General features: G+C 38.0%; 1 protein-coding gene and 1 long non-coding RNA gene across 2 annotated transcripts; one reads left to right on the top strand and one right to left on the bottom strand.

The window, feature by feature from the left end:
• Positions 1–961: 961 nt before the first annotated feature.
• On the bottom strand, positions 962–15913 carry CCNH (cyclin H). Its single transcript, XM_070938794.1, has 9 exons — positions 15695–15913; positions 13691–13813; positions 12408–12481; positions 11967–12177; positions 10968–11131; positions 7638–7708; positions 4121–4232; positions 2359–2419; positions 962–1128 (listed from the first exon to the last, which is right to left on the bottom strand). Exons 1-9 carry the CDS (start codon positions 15809–15811, stop codon positions 1096–1098), a joined length of 966 nt encoding a protein of 321 aa, XP_070794895.1. The 5' UTR covers positions 15812–15913; the 3' UTR covers positions 962–1095.
• A 907-nt stretch (positions 15914–16820) lies between these two features.
• LOC139313267 (uncharacterized) lies at positions 16821–19882 on the top strand. Its single transcript, XR_011600085.1, has 2 exons — positions 16821–17486; positions 19654–19882. It is a non-coding gene; the product is annotated as an uncharacterized lncRNA (long non-coding RNA).
• Positions 19883–20235: the final 353 nt, after the last annotated feature.

Genomic DNA, 20235 nt, shown 5'->3' with positions numbered 1-20235 from the left:
CATGGATCTATATTTCATAGTTATGCCTGACAGAATGTACAAGGCAGACTATGCAATAGTTATAAAAAGTATCTTAGTTGTAAAAGAATATTCTAATATGTATCAAAAGTTCAGTGGGTTGTAAGACATTAAATATCAGCTCAGAATTCTTTGTACAACTGATATTTATGTATTCCTGTAAACTATCTCCAGTCATTAATGGGAGTAAATTGGATAATTACAGCAGTATTTCTAATTGGGAGTGTTCTTTTTAATTAAAACATTTCTCATGCTCCTTCACTGAGCTAAAATCCCAGTAGATCAAAGCTAGACAATATATACATTAATTCTTCTATTCCCCAATTATATACTTGGCATTAAATACAATTTGCTGACTTTACTACTAGGTCAATGCAAACCTTTGATTTAGAGATTAAGCTTGATTCTACAAATCAGCAACTCCATACATGCTTTATTAAAAAATTCCAACTTTCACATATTGTGACACATTTCCATAGCTGTTTCCAAAGTGTACACAATAAGCAGGATATTTCACTTGCAGCCCTTGGAACACAAGAATATTTGCCTGGGATGTTAGCGAAAGATTTTGCTAAACATAGCTGATACTTTCTGCTCAAGCAAAGATTGTGCTAGAGTAGTTAAGTAGCTTTTAAAGTCTGGTATATCAGACTTTCTGAGAGCAATTAATTAGGTGCATATCTGTATAAAAAATAAAGTTTAAATATCCTAAGAATTTCAAAATTATTGCATGGCATCAATCTTAAAATTATTTCATGATTAGTGCTTCCTGAAGAAATAATTATGGAACTTTAAGGTATTTGTACAGGTCCTTTGAATGTAGTAGCTATGTTCATATCTTCTCTGAACATGGTTATTTCAATTGGTTGGCTGATGGCCAATGAAAAGCCCTGTTCATTGTGAAGTTACATTAATGCCACTTAAATAAGTTCAAGTATCCCAGTCACTTTGTAAAGAAAATTTATTATATTATAAATATATAATTTTCTGATGAATGATAAGTTATACAACATGCTGCCTGGGTTTATTTCCAATGTATATTAATTCAGGTTTTATTTTCTATTAGGAATGTAGATATCAGTCCATGAAATCATCATCTGTCCATTCATCCTAAGTAAAAATCAAATTAACCATATATTACAAAAGATTAAAACTCCAATTTACTCCTAAATCATTTTTTTTCCTGCATGAAGATTGGTCACAATAAGTATCCTGTTAGAGTGAGTTAACTACAACAGTTTTGAAAAACATTCCTCTTAATTTATCAAGGATCCTGATTACAGATCAGATGCTTTTAATATCAAAAAGCAAATTTTATTCATATAAAGCAAATCTGACAAGCCTATCAGCATTTTCAAATAAATTACAACTATTACTGCACAACTTCAATACTGTAAGCATTTAAAGATGGAAGAATCTCAGTATACATAAATTTGCTTCTAGCATGTCCAGATGTCCAACTGAAACAGGACATGAAAAGAGTTTCACCTGAGCCAAAAGGACTAGAGTGAATGGTACGAAGATTTAATTCAATGCAATGTAACCTTATCTTGTAAAAATGGGTGTAGTATATTAGGGATAAATTCTGATTGCTTAGTTTAAACCATGATTTGCTTTAGCTCATGTTCCTCCAACATGTTTTGCATTTAATGTCACATTTATTTCAAAACCAAAAGTACAAATCTAAAATTAGCAATGCTAATTTTAATTGTCTGCATATTCCTGATACTTTTAGATTTTGTAAATAAGGCAAAATTATTTTAATAATTTGATAGTATTTAATTATTGATAGTTCTGGTTTATTGGGTAAAATAAGATATACATTTCTTAATTAATATCTATATTCACATAAGTTGCTGTGTAAGGCATCTGGGAACTAGTCCTGCCCCTTTGATTCCATGATAATTTATTTTCTACTTCTTTATCACATTTGATAGCTACCCATCTATTGTAGTGACTCTGGATGACTCACATGATAAACAAAATACAATAAAGCCACTAAAACCACAGTTCAAATTAAAAAGTAGATAAAAAATAAAAAATATGGTGGCACATATTACAGATTAGTGGTCTGCGGTGTCAGGTGGAAATTTAAGTGAATGATCCAGAAACATTTATAAATTCAATTCTTGCTTCATTTCTTATGAGCTAAAAAAAACCAATAAAAATTGATCAGAGATTTGCTCTGATAAGAGCAAATTTTGATAACAAAATAGCACATTGTCTTAGTTTAAAAAAAATAATTGGCATAAGAAAAAATGATACAGGTGCCAATAGTGATCTTGATTTAATAATACAGTTTAAATACAAATTTAATCTGGTGATATAAAATCTACTAACCTCCTCCATTCTAGATTTTTTCGAGATGAATTCATCACCTTCATAGCCTTTTCTTTTTTTCCTATCAAAATTCCACAGCAGAAAAATGTTAGAGGGTATGTTCCACTATTAAATTTATTCAATCCCATTTTTATATTAAAAATAATGCAATAATTTAATTAATCTGTAGAACAGGTCTCCAACCTTTCCAGCTTTGCGGACTGGTGAATAGGGGGAGAGGGACGGTTCTGCACATGCAATGGGCACTCATGAGTACAGCTCCATCTATGCAAGCGACGGGTGCAACTGCCCACCGCTCATGCAAATGTACCTTCCCATGTTGAGTGTCCGCCACTCACACAAATGGAGCTGCATGCGCTCGCCTGCCACTTGCATGGCCCAGGGTTGGGGGATCCCTGATGTAGAAGATTTATTCAACACCAACTGATTCTAATTCTAATCCTATCCTGCTCCAAGAGCCTGAAGACACGGCTCTGCCAGTTGGCCTGGGGAACAAATGGTGCAGTTCTACACTGGAGGTGTAGATTGATGGCAGACTCCATCTCCTCACCACTTGCTCTGCCCTCCACCCTTCTATCTTTTCGGTTCTCAGATTGATATATTATTCTCATTGTGTTCCTTTGTCATTGTTTATTTTATTGTTCTATTATTTTACTTCCGGTCTGTTTACCTCCTTTCATTTTTCTTTTTATTATGGTAAGCCACCTAAAGTCGCCCCATGGCGACATAGGCGGCAAATAAATGTAACAAGGAAAAATAGCCATTCTTTGAGGAGAAGGTGATTGAGGGAGTCCATCTCTCCCAGAGATTAAGGACTCTGGAAAATCCAGAGGCCTTCTGCAGGTAGGTGGCAATAAGAACTGAGAGTAACAAAAAAAGCACAGCAGGCTTGGGTTACTTCCCTTCTGCAGTTAGGGCACATTTAAAACTATAAATCCTTTAAAACTATAAATTAAAATTTATCTCTGAGGTAAATGAAAAGTTTGCTAGACATATACTTTTGTATACCGGAATCAACTTCCATAAGATATGTTTTCCATTGATAGTCTGTAGAAAAAGTAATGCAAAGACTGATGAAGTTGGAAAAAACCTTCCGATTAATAGGAATATTATTTTGCAATTTCTTTCTACTACTTTTATGAAGCCTTCAGTAGCAGATCATTTTAGGCTTTTGGTATCCCAATTTAGCAAAAAAAAAAAAAAAAAAGTGGGGAGGGAAGGGGAGTATAAGAATGAGCATGCTCACCATTTATATCTCTTGCCCCATCTACTGTTTGTTTCATTTTCTCCTTCATGCAACCTCCAAAAGACTATCTTGAGAATGTATATCACACAGCAGAATAAAGATTACCTAAATTTAATCCAAGTATTCTTTGAAAGTAAACTTTTCCTATTTATATAAATAATTATTTGAACCTAGTAGAGGAATTACAAAATTCCTCTACTAGGCATTACAAAATGCGTACAACTCCAAGTAAATTCTAATGTTGTTATAATGTTTTTATATAACATCCTTCATCTTCTCTTTATCTACGTTTATTGTATAACATAAAACTATCCCTATTCAACCTTGCTGCATGAAAAGTTTTTGCTAAGCAACATTATAATCCACAAAATGATTTTCGTCGTATTATACATTTAAGCCCCGACTGAGGAATAAATACTGACAAACACCTGGAATAGCATCAATACAGACAACCCTAGCCAGAAATTAGGCCATTAGAACAGAAGAAATTTAATAAAGCTTTAAATTGTTACTTACGTATTTGAATTAAGAGCAAGTTCTGGACTGTGACATTTTTCTAGCTTCTGTTTTAATACAGCAACCTCTTCAGGATGTGGTAGCTCATATTTTTTTACCAGATTTTTCATGCCTACACAAATGCAATAAATACTTATAAAAGTATTATAAAAATATGAACTTTTATGTTACTTATCAAAAACAGATCAGGAAATTCTAAGAAAACATATGTGCTGGTTGAAAATTGTCTCAGTCACAAAACAGTTTGCATTCTAAATAATTTTGTATTTAGCCTATTTGCTCCTACAAAATTGATCAAAAGGCAATGACAGGGTGTGGGGGGGGTCAATTAAGCTAAATCGGAAGTACTTTAGGTTATTGCAACCCTATCCATATGGAAATGCTTCAGATGTCATCTAAGGAATTCTCTAATTCCAAGATATATGTTGGAGGATATTCAGATTAGGGAAGGTGAATCAATTCTTTTCTCAGTACAGACTTTACCTGAACACATGCAGGGGAGGCCACCATGTGCCAAAGTAATTGGTTTTATTGTTTAAATGTTCAAAAATATTAAAACTGTTTTAAAAAAAACACTTGGAACCTGCCTTCTTAAGAATGTTATTTAAAGTGCCACATTTTAGGATGATGGAGAGCTAGCCCTGACTCTCTTCTCAAGTAACACTTCAATATCTGAAGAGTGCTATCAATTTTTTTTTTATCTCATTTCTTCAAGTCATAGCATATTTAGCCAAATAGTCTTATAATCACTAAAGAAAATGAACATAATAGTGGGTCTCTTGATATAAAGTTGCTTTCGATATTGCTCAGTCCCAGTATGCCCAAGTATGTGGCATACTGGATTCAAACAGAAACAAGATGCTTTGAAGCATTCAATGCATTCACAAAATATTTGTCCACAGACCTTAATATAGCTCCATTATTTCCCTGGATTTCACAGCTGCCTCCAAACTAATTCCCATGGAGACAGACATTGCTGGCATGCTACATATACACTCCTGCATAATTTGAAGCACATTTTTCATTTTGGAACACTATACTATATAGCTGGCAAATTGTTAGCTGAGGAAAAATACTTTTCTCTGGCATAGGATGGGTTAGACTGGCTCCCGAAAGCCTGTTTGGTTGACCTGTGAAGCTCATTCTGTCTCTTATTGTTCAAAACAAAATAAGGTTCTCGCCATCTTGAGGTGGGTAACAAATGATCCCACTAAAAAGAACAAAAACTTTGCAGACTCTTCTCCAAACCTAGTCCTACTCTTGAATATGCCCCCCCCTCCAAGTTTAATATGGTCCATGGATAGCAAAAGATTGTCCCTGTCTGTTGTGACATATAGCCAATGTCTCTTGCAAGGAAAGAAAGATAATTTTGATATTTCCAAAATTGACTTCCTTTCCCCGAATACATGTCTGCATGAGGTCGAGATCTCAATAAGATGCAATACAGAGCAGTTACTGATCATGGTCTCTTTCAGATTAAAAATAAATCTTTCATAGCTAAGAAGTGCTTCAGCTTCTTTTACACACCCTTGGCTTAAATGTTCTGTTCTTTTATCAATCAATCTTCATTATGGTCACAGACCAGCAAATAAAAGCATTAAAACAATAATAGCAAAAAATAAAAATAAAAAACAGACAAGCAGAATAATATATTGTGATTGGTAGTGGATTAGTATAGGCTGTTAAAGTTTGCCTAATTTTACATATAGCATAGCAGAATTTGGTGACATCCAGAGAAAGTACTTCATACAGATCTGATTAACAGCAATTAAAAAAGATAAGTATTCCCCAGATATTTTATTAGGTAAGGTGTTATAAATTGAATCTATGAGTCCTTATAGATGGTACAGTATAGCAGGACATAAGCTATAGTTTCAGTTTCTGGTTTCTCTTCAGATCGTACTTATAAAACTTTCACTCTTTTACCAAATTTAGCAATCGCACTTATACTTATATACCACTTCATAGTGCTTCACAGCCCTCTCTAAATGGTTTACAAAGTTGGCATATTGCCCACAACAATCTGGGTCCCCATTTTACCAACCTTGGAAAGATGGAAGGATGGGTCAACCTTGAGCCAGTCAGGATCAAACTGTTAGCAGTCAGAAGAATTAACCTGCAATACTGCACTCTAACTACTGCACCATCATGGCTTTATTTTAATTGACATATATTTTTATCAATGTCGAAGTAGAGTGTAAATGTATAGTTACACTAAGATTGTTATTTCATTGTTTTAGTTTTCCTGATTAGCAATACAGTCACAGAGAAAATATTAGAGACATAGGTATGTTTATACATCAATGCTTCAAAATATAAATCAACTGAAACAGAATCTAGTAAGTCCTAAAGAAAAAAACATTAGTATAGTTATTGACATTTTAATATATACTGGACTACACAATACACAATATTTAAAGGAACTCACTCTGGAATCAGGCAACATAAAACTCAGTATCAAAATGGATAAAGCAAACCTGTTAATGAGACTGTGCCATAGTTAATACTGCAGAAATCCATACAACTACAAACATTTTATGTTACAGGATATGAGAGGTCGTTGGTACTCTGAGCTTGGTTATTTTCTTGCAGAAATTTCATTACACAAACTAGGTAACAACCTCAGTGCTACACTACCATCAGCGACTAACACTGATGATAACTAGTTAGGGTAATGAAACTTCTGCAAGAAAACAACAGAGAGCACCTAGGACCCCTCATTTCAACCCTGAGCTACAAATATTCTCCTTTATTGATAATAGGATATCCTATCCCAGTGACGGCTAACCTTTTTGCCATCGCGTGCCAGAAGGGGGGTCAAGGGGATCGTGCACATGTGTGCCCACACCCATAATTCTATGCGCCCCGTGCATGTGTGCACGACCCTCTCCCCATTCCCAGCACGCGATGGCCTGGGAGGCCCATTTTTCTATCTCACCTGGCTCCAGAGCCTCTCTATGATTCTGGGGAAAGCGAAAACAGCCTTCCCCACCCCCACCCTCCCAGAGGCCCTCCGGAGGCCAGAAACGGCCAGTTTCCCAACTTCCGGTTGGATAGGAAGTGACATTTTTTGCTGTCCCCAGCCTCCAGAGACTCCTGGAGAGAGCCAGGTGAGAGAGAAAAATGGGGCTTCCCCATCCACCCCCAGGCCCTCCGGAGGCAGGAAACAGCCTGTTTCCCTACTTCTGGTAGGCCCAGAAGGCCCGAAAATCAGCTGGCCGGCGTGCACATGCATGCCGGAGCTGAGCTCGCGTGCCCACTGATAGTTCGCCATAACGGTCCTATCCTATTATATCCTATATGCTGACATGGGGAGTAGGAAAGATGGAAACAGACAAGATTGAAGGTATTTTTGTTCTAAAATAATGGGTCCTTTTATACAGTTAGAAATATCAAAAATAACTCTTATTTACAATTCTTAAAACATATTAAGCTCTTCACCTTTTCCTTTCTGAAGCATCAAGGAGATTTTAAACAAATATGTAGGTACTGTTTCATTGTCAACATCAATACTTACATTTCATTCCATCCAGCAACTGTGAAAGGGATGCTTTGTTCTCTTTGAGCATTAGGGTTCCTGACAAGTAACTATTAAAAAAATTCAGAAAATTAGCAAAAATAAACAAACAACAGCTAAAAAGAATTAAATTATAGATCATAAAAGAACAATCATATAGAACATTTCACAATAGGCAATGCCAGGTATTTTAACAGTATTTAAAATACAACTTATGCGCATGAAAGCAGTTTTAAAATTTTTTAAAAAAATAAGGTAACTTGTGTTAGACTTAATTTCTTGTATTTCCACTTCCTATGGTACTCAAGTTCCCCCCCCCCCCCCACTGTGTTTAAAACATTTATATAGCTGTCTTATACCAAACACTGGGTGGCTCCCAAGCAAGAAGCCATATTAAAAGTATTAAAACCAAATGCATTAAAAACAAAACCCTGGCTCTAAGTCAAGCTTCAGATATGCAATCACCACATCTTATCTCAGCAATTGGGGAGGAAGCCTGGTCCTTCACCGAAGGTTAGGAAGTGGAGGCCTTCAGGCAGGTTTCATGGGGCAGGGGCTGCCACAGAAAAGGCACTCTTCCTAACTCACCTAAAGTGTCAATGTTTAAAGGAAGAGACTAGAACCGTGATGGCGAACCTATGGCAATGTGCCACAGGTGGCATGCGGAGCCATATCTGTGGGCACGCAAGCATTGCCCTAGCTCAGCTCCAGTGTGCATGTGCACGCCGGCCAGCTGATTTTCGGGCCTTCCGGGCTCACTGGAAGTCGAGCAATGGGCCGTTTCCAGCCTCCGAAGGGCCTCCGGGGAGGGGGTGAGGAAAACCGTTTTTGTCCTCTCCAGGCTCCAAGAAAGCCTCTGAAGCCTGGGGAGGGCAAAAAACAGCCCTACCGCGCCCACCGTGTGCCAAAAGCGAGGGGAACGCGGGGAGGGGGTCAGGCGCACATGCATGGGTCACATTGAATAATGGGTGTGGGCACGCATGTGCGTGACTCCCTCCCCGTGCTCCCCCCGCTTTTGGTACGTGACAGCAAAAAGGTTAGCCATCACTGGACTACAAGCATACCCACCCTATCTAAGCTGGTAGCATAGGCTGATGTCCTTAGGGAAAGGCAGATAACTTGGGTCTCTGCCATATAGGGCTTTAAAGGTGATAACCAGCACCTTAAATTTCACCCAGGAAGAAACTGGAAGCCAGTGCAGCTCACACAATAGAGGTGTTATATGGGTAAAGCTAGGAGTACCCATCCTGAGCACATTATCACATTCTGGAACAGTTGAAGCTTCTGAGTGGTCTTCAAGGGCAGCCCTATCTATAGCACATTGCAGTAATCCAAATTGGAGGTACAATCTTCATAAGCAGAACAATAACATTCAGACATGAATAGCAGATATACAGTCAGGTCCATAAATATTGGGACATCGACACAATTCTAACATCTTTGGCTCTATACACCACCACAATGGAGTTGGAATGAAACAAACACAATGTGCGTTAACTGCAGACTGTCAGCTTTAATTTGAGGGTTTGTACATCCAACTCAGGTGAACGGTGTAGGACTTACAGCAGTTTGTATATGTGCCTCCCACTTGTTAAGGGACCAAAAGTAATGGGACAATTGGCTTCTCAGCTGTTCCATGGCCAGGTGTGTGATATTCCCTCATTACCCCAATTACAATGTGCAGATAAAAGGCCGAGAGTTCATTTCAAGTGTTCTATTTGCATTTGGAATCTGTTGCTGTCAACTCTCAAGATGAGATCCAAAGAGCTGTCACTATCAGTGAAGCAAGCCATCATTAGGCTGAAGAAACAAAACAAACCCATCAGAGAGATAGCAAGAACATTAGGCGTGGCCAAAACAACTGTTTGAAACATTCTCAAAAAGAAGGAATGCACCGGTGAGCTCAGCAACACCAAAAGACCTGGGAGACCATGGAAAACAAGTGTGGTGGATGACCGAAGAATTCTTTCCCTGGTGAAGAAAACACCCTTCACAATAGTTGGCCAGATCAAGAACACTCTCCAGGAGGTAGGTGTACGTGTGTCAAAGTCAACAGTCAAGAGAAGACTTTACCAGAGTGAATACAGAGGGTTCACCACAAGATGTAAACCATTGGTGAGCCTCAAAAACAGGAAGGCCAGATTAGAGTTTGCCAAACAACATCTAACAAAGCCTTCACAGTTCTGGAACAAGATCCTATGGACAGATGAGACCAAGATCAACTTTTACCAGAGTGATGGGAAGAGAAGAGTATGGAGAAGGAAAGGAACTGCTCATGATTCTAAGCATACCATCTCATTAGTGAAGCATGGTGGTGGTAGTGTCACGGCGTGGGCATATATGGCTGCCAATGGAACTGGTTCTCTTGTATTTATTGATGATGTGACTGCTGACAAAAGCAGCAGGATGAATTCTGAAGTGTTTCGGGCAATATTATCTGCTCACATTCAGCCAAATGCTGCAGAACTCATTGGACGGTGCTTCACAGTGCAGATGGACAATGACCCAAAGCATACTGCAAAAGCAACCAAAGAGTTTTTGAAGGGACAGAAGTGGAATGTTATGCAATGGCCAAGTCAATCACCTGACCTGAATCCCATTGAGCATGCATTTCACTTGCTGAAGACAAAACTGAAGGGAAAATGCCCCAAGAACAAGCAGGAACTGAAGACAGTTGCAGTAGAGGCCTGGCAGAGCATCATCAGGGATGAAACCCAGCGTCTGGTGATGTCTATGCGTTCCAGACTTCAGGCTGTGATTGACTGCAAAGGATTTTCAACCAAGTATTAAGAAGGGAAAGTTTGATTTATGATTATTATTCTGTCCCATTACTTTTGGTCCCTTAACAAGTGAGAGGCACATATGCAAACTGCTGTAAGTCATACACCGTTCACCTGAGTTGGATGTACATACCCTCAAATTAAAGCTGACAGTCTGCAGTTAACGCACATTGTGTTTGTTTCATTCCAACTCCATTGTGGTGGTGAATAGAGCCAAAGATGTTAGAATTGTGTCGATGTCCCAATATTTATGGACCTGACTGTATATATATATACTCGCCTATTTTGGCAGGCTAAAGCAGTTTTAAAAGTTGTAAAAGTGATCATTCCAAGAAAAATTTTACATACACCAGAATTAACAATTTACTGCTGCCAAACTCTTATATAAAGTTGTTCAGGTAATCAAATCAAATCCTGGAATTTGGGATATATGTCTGACTGAATCGTTGTTGCAGCAGTTATCATTATTCATGCCTTTTTATAGCCTATATTTTTCCTACAGAAACAGAGTATGTTTATGTGATTTCTTAAATATTCAGAAACTGCCTACCTTTCCATATTAAATCCTGCCCTGGATGCACTTGATACCATGGCAGTGAGAGCTGTCTGAGAAGGTGTAAATAGAAGGCAGGCATCTGTCAAAGATACTCGATTAAGAAAATCATCTGCTGTCTTCCTCAATGTCTCAGGATTTTCAAGCAATTGATAACGGGTCTAGAAAATAAGTAATAGACGATAATGCTTTGGAATAATTTGTTGCTACAATTTCCTCCAAGTCCATATCCAAGATAAGTACCTTCAAACGAAAGGCAGGTACTAAAAGGATTTCCCTGTTTTCAAGCAATAAAATAAAACAAAATAAACTAAAAAACTTATCTAGTCTGTGGTCTTTTTCATCCACTTCAAAATAATTGTATATAATACCAAGGTTTTCATGAACTGATCTGATAGCGAACAAAACTTGGAGCTTACAAAATCAAACCAAAAAGTCTTGTACTACTTTGTTCTTCAAAATAAAAAAAAAGCTCATAGATTTTTAAGCTGATGATATCCAACTCTTTACCAAGATTTATCTTTAACGATATTTGTTTAAGGGTAGCACAAAAAATCCAACAATTTTTTCTATACCTCATTACTCATAACTGTTCATAAGAAATATAATTATATAGGTAATATCCTTATTTACAGACAAATTAAGAATCCTGTCAAACACATATGAACATCAGCATAAATAACTCAACATTTCCAACCCTCATTTTGGCACTCAGTTCTAAAAGCAATATTTTGTTACCATTTTCAAAAACTGAAGAAAGAGCTTTGAAAGATGTGCAAAGAAAATCGAAGGTATTAAAGATGGAGTCACAGAATATAGATTGATATCTATGTTTCATAGTGTGGCCATTCATTTTTAAAATACATTAACTTAAAAAGAGATACTCGGTAATTATCACTGTAAAAGTTTATCTCTGTATTATTCATATAACAACATTTAATACAGTTGTTGCAGTCAATGTTCAACTTGGTAAGAAAAAAAGGGGGAAAAAGGTACCTTCAAATCAATCAATAGCCCTTCAAATGGTCTGTAAGGGTTATGTACTATAAGGTGGAAGTTCAGCTGCTGAATAAGAAGTAATTCATATTCCAAGATCTGTTCCAATGTTTTCTCCTGTCCTGCTGGACTGTCACGGAGGTTATTAACAAATTGTGCACTAGATACATTAAATTCATCTACTTTACAAGCCAAGAATGCACAGGTTAACCTTAAAAACAAAACACAAACATTTTATTGTAACAAAAGTATATGTACTTGAAACAATATAAATAATTTCAAGACCAAAAACATTTTCCTGAGAAACAGGCAGTTTTCATCTTGGAATATGAATATGAACTCTACATATGTCTTGTCTCTTATTAGTTAAAATTTCAAAAAAAATATAAACATTATCAATTTTAACTGATATCAAAGCATAAATGGTTAAGAATTACTCACATAATTATACGGGGATGATATTCCATTACTGAGTTATTGAGATAAAAACGTTTGAAATACATGCAGGCTGTTCCCTAAAAGCACAAAGAAGTTGGAAAGTTCAAATTACTTGCTATAAACATAATACAAGATACATTTTAAAATGCCAATGGAAAACTAAATAACATATTGCTCAGTTCTATTCAGTTTTTTCTATTCAGAAAAAAAATCAAAGCAATAGTGTCAGAAAGGGAATTTATGAAACAAAGGATGCAGCCCTGAAATAGTTTATTACTATACCAATGAAAAGTGCATGTATTTTATGTATAAATTGGCCCAGAATAAAATAGCATGTTTGCTCCAATCTACTTGGACATACTAAAACATTTTTCTATTTATTAAAGAGTAGAGTGCACAAAACTGATACTAGAATTCCCTTCTAAACAGCACACTAGATCAGTAAGTCTGCTCTTCTCCAAATCAAACATGGTACACTTCACAAATACAATAAATACAAGTCTACATGCCTATGATCTCACATAGCCTTATATTCTTTACAACTGTAGTTTTTCCAGAATTATGGGACTTGTTTGGTTGTCTCTACCATTAATCCCCAACATAGCTGAGATGTGGTCTCCTACAGCAGAATTTAGCAGTATTGCAGGATAATTAACTTTCCTGATAATGTTATGATCTTTTGTGCATTCTGCTGCATGCCTGCTGCACAAGTCTACAAATTGATTACAAATATTACATTACAAATTGCTCTAAGTGCTCTGACATTTGATGCATATTTTTTTCTTTCTCTTACCACTTAACAAAATAAGGTGGACCAGAGTCTTCATGGGAATGAAGCCATCAATCACAGAGCAGTTAACCTTAAGGCAGTTCTAATTACTTGGAAGGGAAACTGTTCTGCATTTCTTTTCAGCATTTCAAATCAGCATTATTAATGCTAATGTACAAAACTATTAACTGATGCTAATGTACAAAATAAAAGATTCTGCATATGGAAAAGAAAACCTTGCAAACCACATTAAATTTTGAAAAATGAAAAAAGGGAAGATTAAAACTTACAAAGAATAAGAATTAATTAGCTATTTACATCCAACATAGCCATTTTAAAAATATGGGACATTATATGAACCCAGATGTGTGCTTAATTTATACTTCTATGTCATGAGCATTAAAAAATTGGTTTTCTTTAAATCAGCTTTAATAGTTGCATTTCAAGTAAGCACCAGCAAGACATTGATTTCTTTAAACAGAAAAGTTAAAACAGGTGTAAAACTTCAACAACTTACCACAACAGATTTGGGCATTGCTGGCTTAAATACAGAACAAAAGTCTGCTAATCTTTTTTCATAATATTTACAAATTATCAGCTCTTCATGTTGGTCAAGAAGAAACGAGTCTGTCTGTTGAACCTTATGAAAGAGTAATACATACCTTAAATAGAAATCACAATTCACTAACACAGACTATAACTATTAAGTAGAACCACTTAAGGCATAATCCTATACATGAGCCTTACTAACCTAGTACTGTTCACATGTGCAGGACTACCATTCCCATTATCCCCAGACAGCTAAAGGAATCGAGAGTTATAAATCTACATATTTGCACAGAAGAACTTTGGGAAACCATATATAACAGAGGTCCTTAGTGCTCTCTGAGCTTGGTTATTTTCTTGTAGATGTTTCATTATCAAACCAGGTAACATCAGTGCACCAATATTCTCTATCAGTAACACAGTTAGACTATTACCCTATAGAGATATAGTGTTTATCCGCTTAGTGGTCAATGCAACTGTAAAATAATGCACAGATATAACGCAGTATCTCACTCCTGCCAAGAGAAGTCTGACCTGTTCATGGGGACATAGCATACTATAACATCCGTTTCTCTTGCTCTTTTTTTTTATAAAAAGTTTTTTATTTTTTTTAAGACAAACATATAATATACATCAGTATTTCCATGTGTCATCTTACTATTTCTTCAGTGACTACTTCTTTTTGTTACTCCTCCTCCTATTTCTTCCTTAATAAATCTCATTTCTCTTTTTCAATGTTTCCCCCAAAATACATATATTTAATGTAGCTTTCTCCTGTTTGCTTATCAAATTCTTTATCTATCTCTCTTTTCTATCCAATCATAAAATTTCCTCCATATCTTAAAATATTCCGTATCCTCTTTCTCTTTAATATTAAAGTTAATCTATTCATCTCTGTGCAGTCCAAAATTTTTCTAATTACTTCCCCTTCTAAAGGGATTTTCTCTGCTTTCCATCTTCGTGCAAATACTATTCTTGCTGCAGTTATTATATGTATAATGAAATATACATTTTCTTTACTAATTTTCTCTGATCTCTGAGTTTCTCTTATTCTTAAGGGAAAACAGAATCTATATAAGTGATTTCAAAACTTGGCAATTTTAAGACCTGTGGACTTCAGTTCCGAGAGTTCCTAGCCAGAATTAGTGTTGGTACATACAGGTTGTCCTCATTGAATGACCACCCATTCAAAGTTACAATACTGCTGAATGAATGGTACTTGTAAGGGCTCCTCATGGTTACAATCATTGTTGCATCCTCAGTGACATGATCACAATTCCAGTGCTTAGCAACTGGCTCCCAATTATAACAGCATCATGTTCCAGAAACGTGATTCCAACAAGAAGAGCCTTGGTGGTGCAGTGGACTAAAGTGCTGTTAAGCAGCATTTAGCTGCCAGCTGCCTGCAATTACTACGAGTTCAAATTTCACCAGGCTCAAGGTTGACTCAGCCTTACATCCTTCCGAGGTACGTAAAATGAGGACCCGGATTGTGGGGGCAATAAGCTGACTTTGTATAAAAAGAACACCGCTTAGGGAGGGGCCAAAAGCCCTACTAAGCAGGTATGTACAAAAGTATGACGGCTATTGCTTAACGCATTGTAAGCCGCCCTGAGTCTCCGGAGAAGGGCGGCATATAAATCGAACCAATAAATAAATAAACAATAAAGCAAAAGGAAGCCGGCAGGGTAGCCATCGCACGACAGTGGGACACAGCAACCATGCAGGATTCGCGTTGACAGGGACTGCCAAACTGCCTCCATAAATCCGTGTACTCACGGGTGCCCCCCCCCCCCACGCATTACGATGGCGTTGTGGAGTAATAAGGAGTCCCAATTAACGTCGGTAAGCAAGGGTTATCTGTACCATTCTGACAAATCCTAAAGCGGGCGATCCTAAAGACCCAAGGCAAATGCAACGGAAAGCAAACTCGGGGGATCCTTGGTTCTTTTGCCCCCCCCCCCTCCGCCCTTACCTTCCCATTGGCCACAGCTTTGCATCTGAACTTGCGGTTGGCGTCAGAGCGCCTGCGGGCCAAGTCCTCCTCGCTGCGGAAAGTCCAGTAGCGCCTCTGCGTGCTGCTGTGGTACATCACAGCGACCGCCGACGAAGACGACGACGACGACGACCCCGAGCTTCGCCCAACCTTTCAGACAAACCGCCTTCCTCAATCCCGGAAACGGCGAAACACCCCGCCACGGAACGGCCGCCTCCGGCCCCGCCCCCGCTCCCCCCCCCCCCCGCTGTCATCACAGTCACCACCACTCCGCCCCAAGTTCCCGGCATGCCTTGCGCCAAAAGGCGAAGTATGGGATTTCCCAGCACGCCCTGATATCTACATTCGCGGGGCTTTCTGGCAGGGCCGTTCCGGGAGATAAAAAAAGTTAGAGTCGCTTTATAATCTCGCACTTCCGGAAAGCTGTGTTATAACAGTAAGAGAGCGACGCGACTTTTTTCTGAGGGGCAACTTTCATGTGTACTCAGAAAAAGGAAACCTTAGATTTGAGCAACGGCAAAAAAAAAAAAAAATTCGCGGGCTCGCACCGCCTACTTAATACCACATGAGCTAGTTTAGTTTCCCGTCGTTTACATGCAGAACCTGCCTAATGAATCTTAAATTTTATAATATACTGAAATGTTATATATACTGGTATATATATTCAGTTGACTGAATAGAAATACAGGCGAGCCACGTAAGAGCATGCGCCAATTTAGATTTACGCTCGTGAGCATTTTTCTCAATTAACTAGTGTTAATCTAATTTGGCGCATGCTCTGATGTGGCTCGTCTGTATTTCTATTCAGTCAACTGGCAGCTCGGGAATTAAAAAAAAAGAAAAGTCCTTCATAGAATAGCTGGCGAGTGCAGATATAGACATAAAAAGTAAAGAGATGACGCACGCCGCGCGATTCAGGACTGGATTTCCGAACTGCAGCGAGAAAAAGGCTGCTGGAAAGCTGGAGTCTCCGCTTACTTTTTTTTTTTTTCCGCCCGTAAATTCTTGTCGGTTTGGCTCTCATGGGTGGGTGGGGGGGGGGGTGTCTCAATTAGCAACTCGCATTTTGGAAACTCGAAGAAATGGCAGCGCGATTAGATCCGATTCGAGCCTTCCTGGTTGCGAGAGATGGGAGTGTAGCCCAACGAGGAGATGGGCAACGGAGACTCTGCATGGACGATCCCGCCTAGCTTGGCCCTTAGGCGATCCAGTAGTGTAGGATCTCGGCATTCCGCCGGACATGGCTGGGATGGAAATCCCGTTAAAATTGCAGGCGTCCTTTCCTTGGAAGCCTCGGAAATGCCCGTCGGCACTGCAACACCATGTCAGCCCCCGGCCGCAGCCTGCAAGGGAATAAAAGTAAACCCATTCTCTCGGAATGGAAAAGTGCGCAGCTCTGAAGATCGGTTTGCCTAACCTGCCCTCTTCCGAACAGGTTGAACTTCATTTCCCATAGTGTCCTAAACCGGCCCAGGAATTATGGGAGTTGAAGTGCAACGGATCAGGTGGGTCTCCGAAGGATTCCTCCTCCTATTGGATGTGGCGTTGCGGAGAGAAAAGAGTTTTGCAATGAGAAGGCAATTCGAAGCGGGTTACCTCTCCTCGTCTTCTCAACGTTGCGAGAAGTTGGATCCTAGTTTTTCTGATGAACTCAATGCCTGGGGAGGCGGCTCCGGAAAGGATGTCACGTCTCCAAAAGCCGTTTCATAGTCATCTTTTATAAAAGAACTACTATGCAGCTGGATTACTACCTCTACTATCAAACTGACTAGTAGGTTTTCACTGGGTGGATTACTCTGCTGTAGGTAGATCTTTGAACAATTTACAGGGACCGGCAAGAATCAGTTTTAATGCGTGATTTAATCCTTCTGAAGCAAAATATTGCGATGCCTTAATGTCTTTTTCTATGCAGGCACAAAGGGTTGACTTCATTAGACGATGCCTCTGGCCGAATAGGCTTCGCTTGCCGCCTTCATTAGAGCAGGATAACAGCCACCGACCCCACCTATATAGATCTCTGATAGGCACTTTGTGCTGATTTGACGAAAAATAAAATAAAAAAAATCTTTACCAAGTCATCTTTCTATGCAGTTTTCAGAAAATGCAATCATGCTGATCTCATTCCCTGGAATAGCTGCAAAAAATATAGATCTTTAGCCTTAAGCTGTTCATTTTCTCCAAAGTAAATGTTTAAAGGTAATGAAAGGCTTATTTATATCCATGCTGTGGTTAGTTGCTCCAACTCCTTAACTGCCAAGAAATAATTTTGTTGCGTCCAAGTTTTAACTTTTGGCTTGGCTTCTATAAAAGTATAATATATAACACTTTGCCAGTTAGGAGGGGATAGAGACATATGAAAAAAGTTTAAATTGTCTGACAAAAATAGATACAACATATACCTAGTAATATTAATAGTGTAATAGTTCTGCAATATAGTGACAATATTGACAAAAACTCCTGCTGTTCCAGAATATAGAAATGATAGCACAGCGATTGCACTAATGGTCAATACCATTATGTGGTATTATGGTCAATATCTTCGAGACCACCTTCTGCCGCATAGCTCCCTGTGACCAGCAACAATGTTGGCTGGCGGGCCCGCGTGGGAGGGCCTTCTCTGTGGCTGCCCCAGCTCTCTGGAACCAGTTACCTCCTGAGGTCCAGACCATCCCCACCCTATTGGCCTTCCGAAAAGCGGTGAAGACCTGGCTTTTCCAGCAGGCCTGGGGCTGTTGATCTTGCTCTTGTGATCTGGTGAGATCCGGCCATGAATGGTGTGAATGAGTTTTTAATGTTTTTAATGTTTTTTAATTTTTCAATGTCTTTTTATAATGATTTTTTAAATGTATTGTGAGCCACCCTGAATCTTCAGAGAGGGGCGGCATATAAATTTAATTAATTAAATTAAACTAAATTAATACAAGTCAGAGGTGAAAAGTTTGGCTAAGAGTTCAAGTTAGTCAAAGCAGAATAATATTGTATAAAGTAAACCAGAGATGGGAAAGCTCTGGATGTAATTAAGAAAACAAGTAGTCACAGGTTCTTTATACTTGTATCAAATATATGGCATATCTTTTTTTTTTTTTTAATTTGGTTTATATGCCGCCCTTCTCCGGAGACTCAGGGCGGCTTACAATGTGCTCAGCAATAGCCTTCATCCTTTTGTATATTTATACAAAGTCAGCTTATTGCCCCCACAACTGGGTCCTCATATCTTAGGTTGCAGATTCCTAATACAGAGGGAGAAGTTATCCATATGCTTTGTGTTTCTAGAAATACTATATCAGCAAATTAATTCAATCAAATTTATTCAAATTGTTGCAAAAAGCAATAGTGATCTTGTCCAATGTTTTGAAAGCTGCAATAGCAAAAAATTATTTTATAAAGTTTACCAAGCCATTAATGGTGGAAGGGAATAATGCAAATAAATAAAACCTCAGTACCTGTTTAATGGTACAGTTTTAATGGATGACTCAGAAAGATGCACCACTGAAAATTAAAACTGGAAACTGAAATGTGCTAGTTAATTATGAATGGCTCAATTGCCTGTTGTGCAAATTGTCCAGAGGCTAGAGAATTAGAAATGCAGTGTTAATTTTACAAGTATTGTAATCTCATTTTCATAACTAGCTGTAAAAGTTATTAATCAGTTTCTCTGGCCAGTCATGTGTAAACATTCTTAATCTATGAAGATGTTTTATTTTGCCATTAAGCATTACATGTCCTAGAATATTTGATCAGAATTATGAGAATGGTGGAACAGCAAAGCAAACTTGGAAGATAATGAAAATTATCCAATTACTTATCCCTTTAAGAATGTACTACCTGAGTTATATCAAAATCTGCCAGAATTTTGCTGAGGTTTTTTTAAAAAATAAGAATGTACTTCCTTGTTTCTTATTTATTTCTTAAATAAGAATATCTTGTTTCCCTTGCAGCAAGAGTATGGACCAGATGTAGAAAAGCTGAATGGCTCTCCAGAGACTGCTGAATAACTTCTCCCATCAATTTGGCCATTGGCCATGTGGTCTTTTATTAACAAAAGCTGGAATTCAGGAATTGGCCAATTTAGTCATCCACCTTTTATAAATGTGTTTTTAAAAACCTTCATTGCAGACTTAAACAAATGCAGTAAATTAAAGATGCTATCTAAGGCTCTGAAAAACAGCAGTGTGTAGAAAAACTCAAAACACCAAATTAATTATTGGGAGTGATTAACTTTACCACCTTGAATGGAAAAAATCAATTCACCTAATTATTTCAAATACTAAACCATAGTTTGAATGGAGCCCTTTCCATCTCTGAGAACTGCAATTATTATTCCAATTCTTCTGTACAAAAAATGCCCATAGCATGGGCATAAAGATCAATGAATGCACACATATATGGAACTCCTGACCTAGCAACTAGTACATGTTTAAAACTGAAGTGGTCTTAATACATGTCTTAAAGACCTTGGTGCAAAGCAGAATGCTGGTGTTTATTTAGCTGCAGAGCGCATGCTGCATTAGGAGTATGTT

The sequence above is a fragment of the Pituophis catenifer genome, unplaced genomic scaffold, assembly GCF_029215685.1.
Source record: "Pituophis catenifer annectens isolate HBS135680 unplaced genomic scaffold, rPitCat1.0.hap2 SCAF_2, whole genome shotgun sequence".
Taxonomy (NCBI): domain Eukaryota; kingdom Metazoa; phylum Chordata; class Lepidosauria; order Squamata; family Colubridae; genus Pituophis; species Pituophis catenifer.
Note: the sequence above shows the minus strand (reverse complement) of the source record. Positions and strands in the feature narration are given on the sequence as shown.

Coding starts and splice junctions, on each gene's coding strand:
- CCNH (XM_070938794.1), bottom strand. CDS start 15,811: ATGTACCACAGCAGCACGCAGAGGCGCTACTGGACTTTCCGCAGCGAG. Junction 12,178..12,407: donor TATCATCCCCGTATAATTAT/GTGAGTAATTCT, acceptor TTTGTTTTTAAG/GTTAACCTGTGCATTCTTGG. Junction 7,709..10,967: donor GCAGGATTTAATATGGAAAG/GTAGGCAGTTTC, acceptor TTTTTTTAATAG/TTACTTGTCAGGAACCCTAA.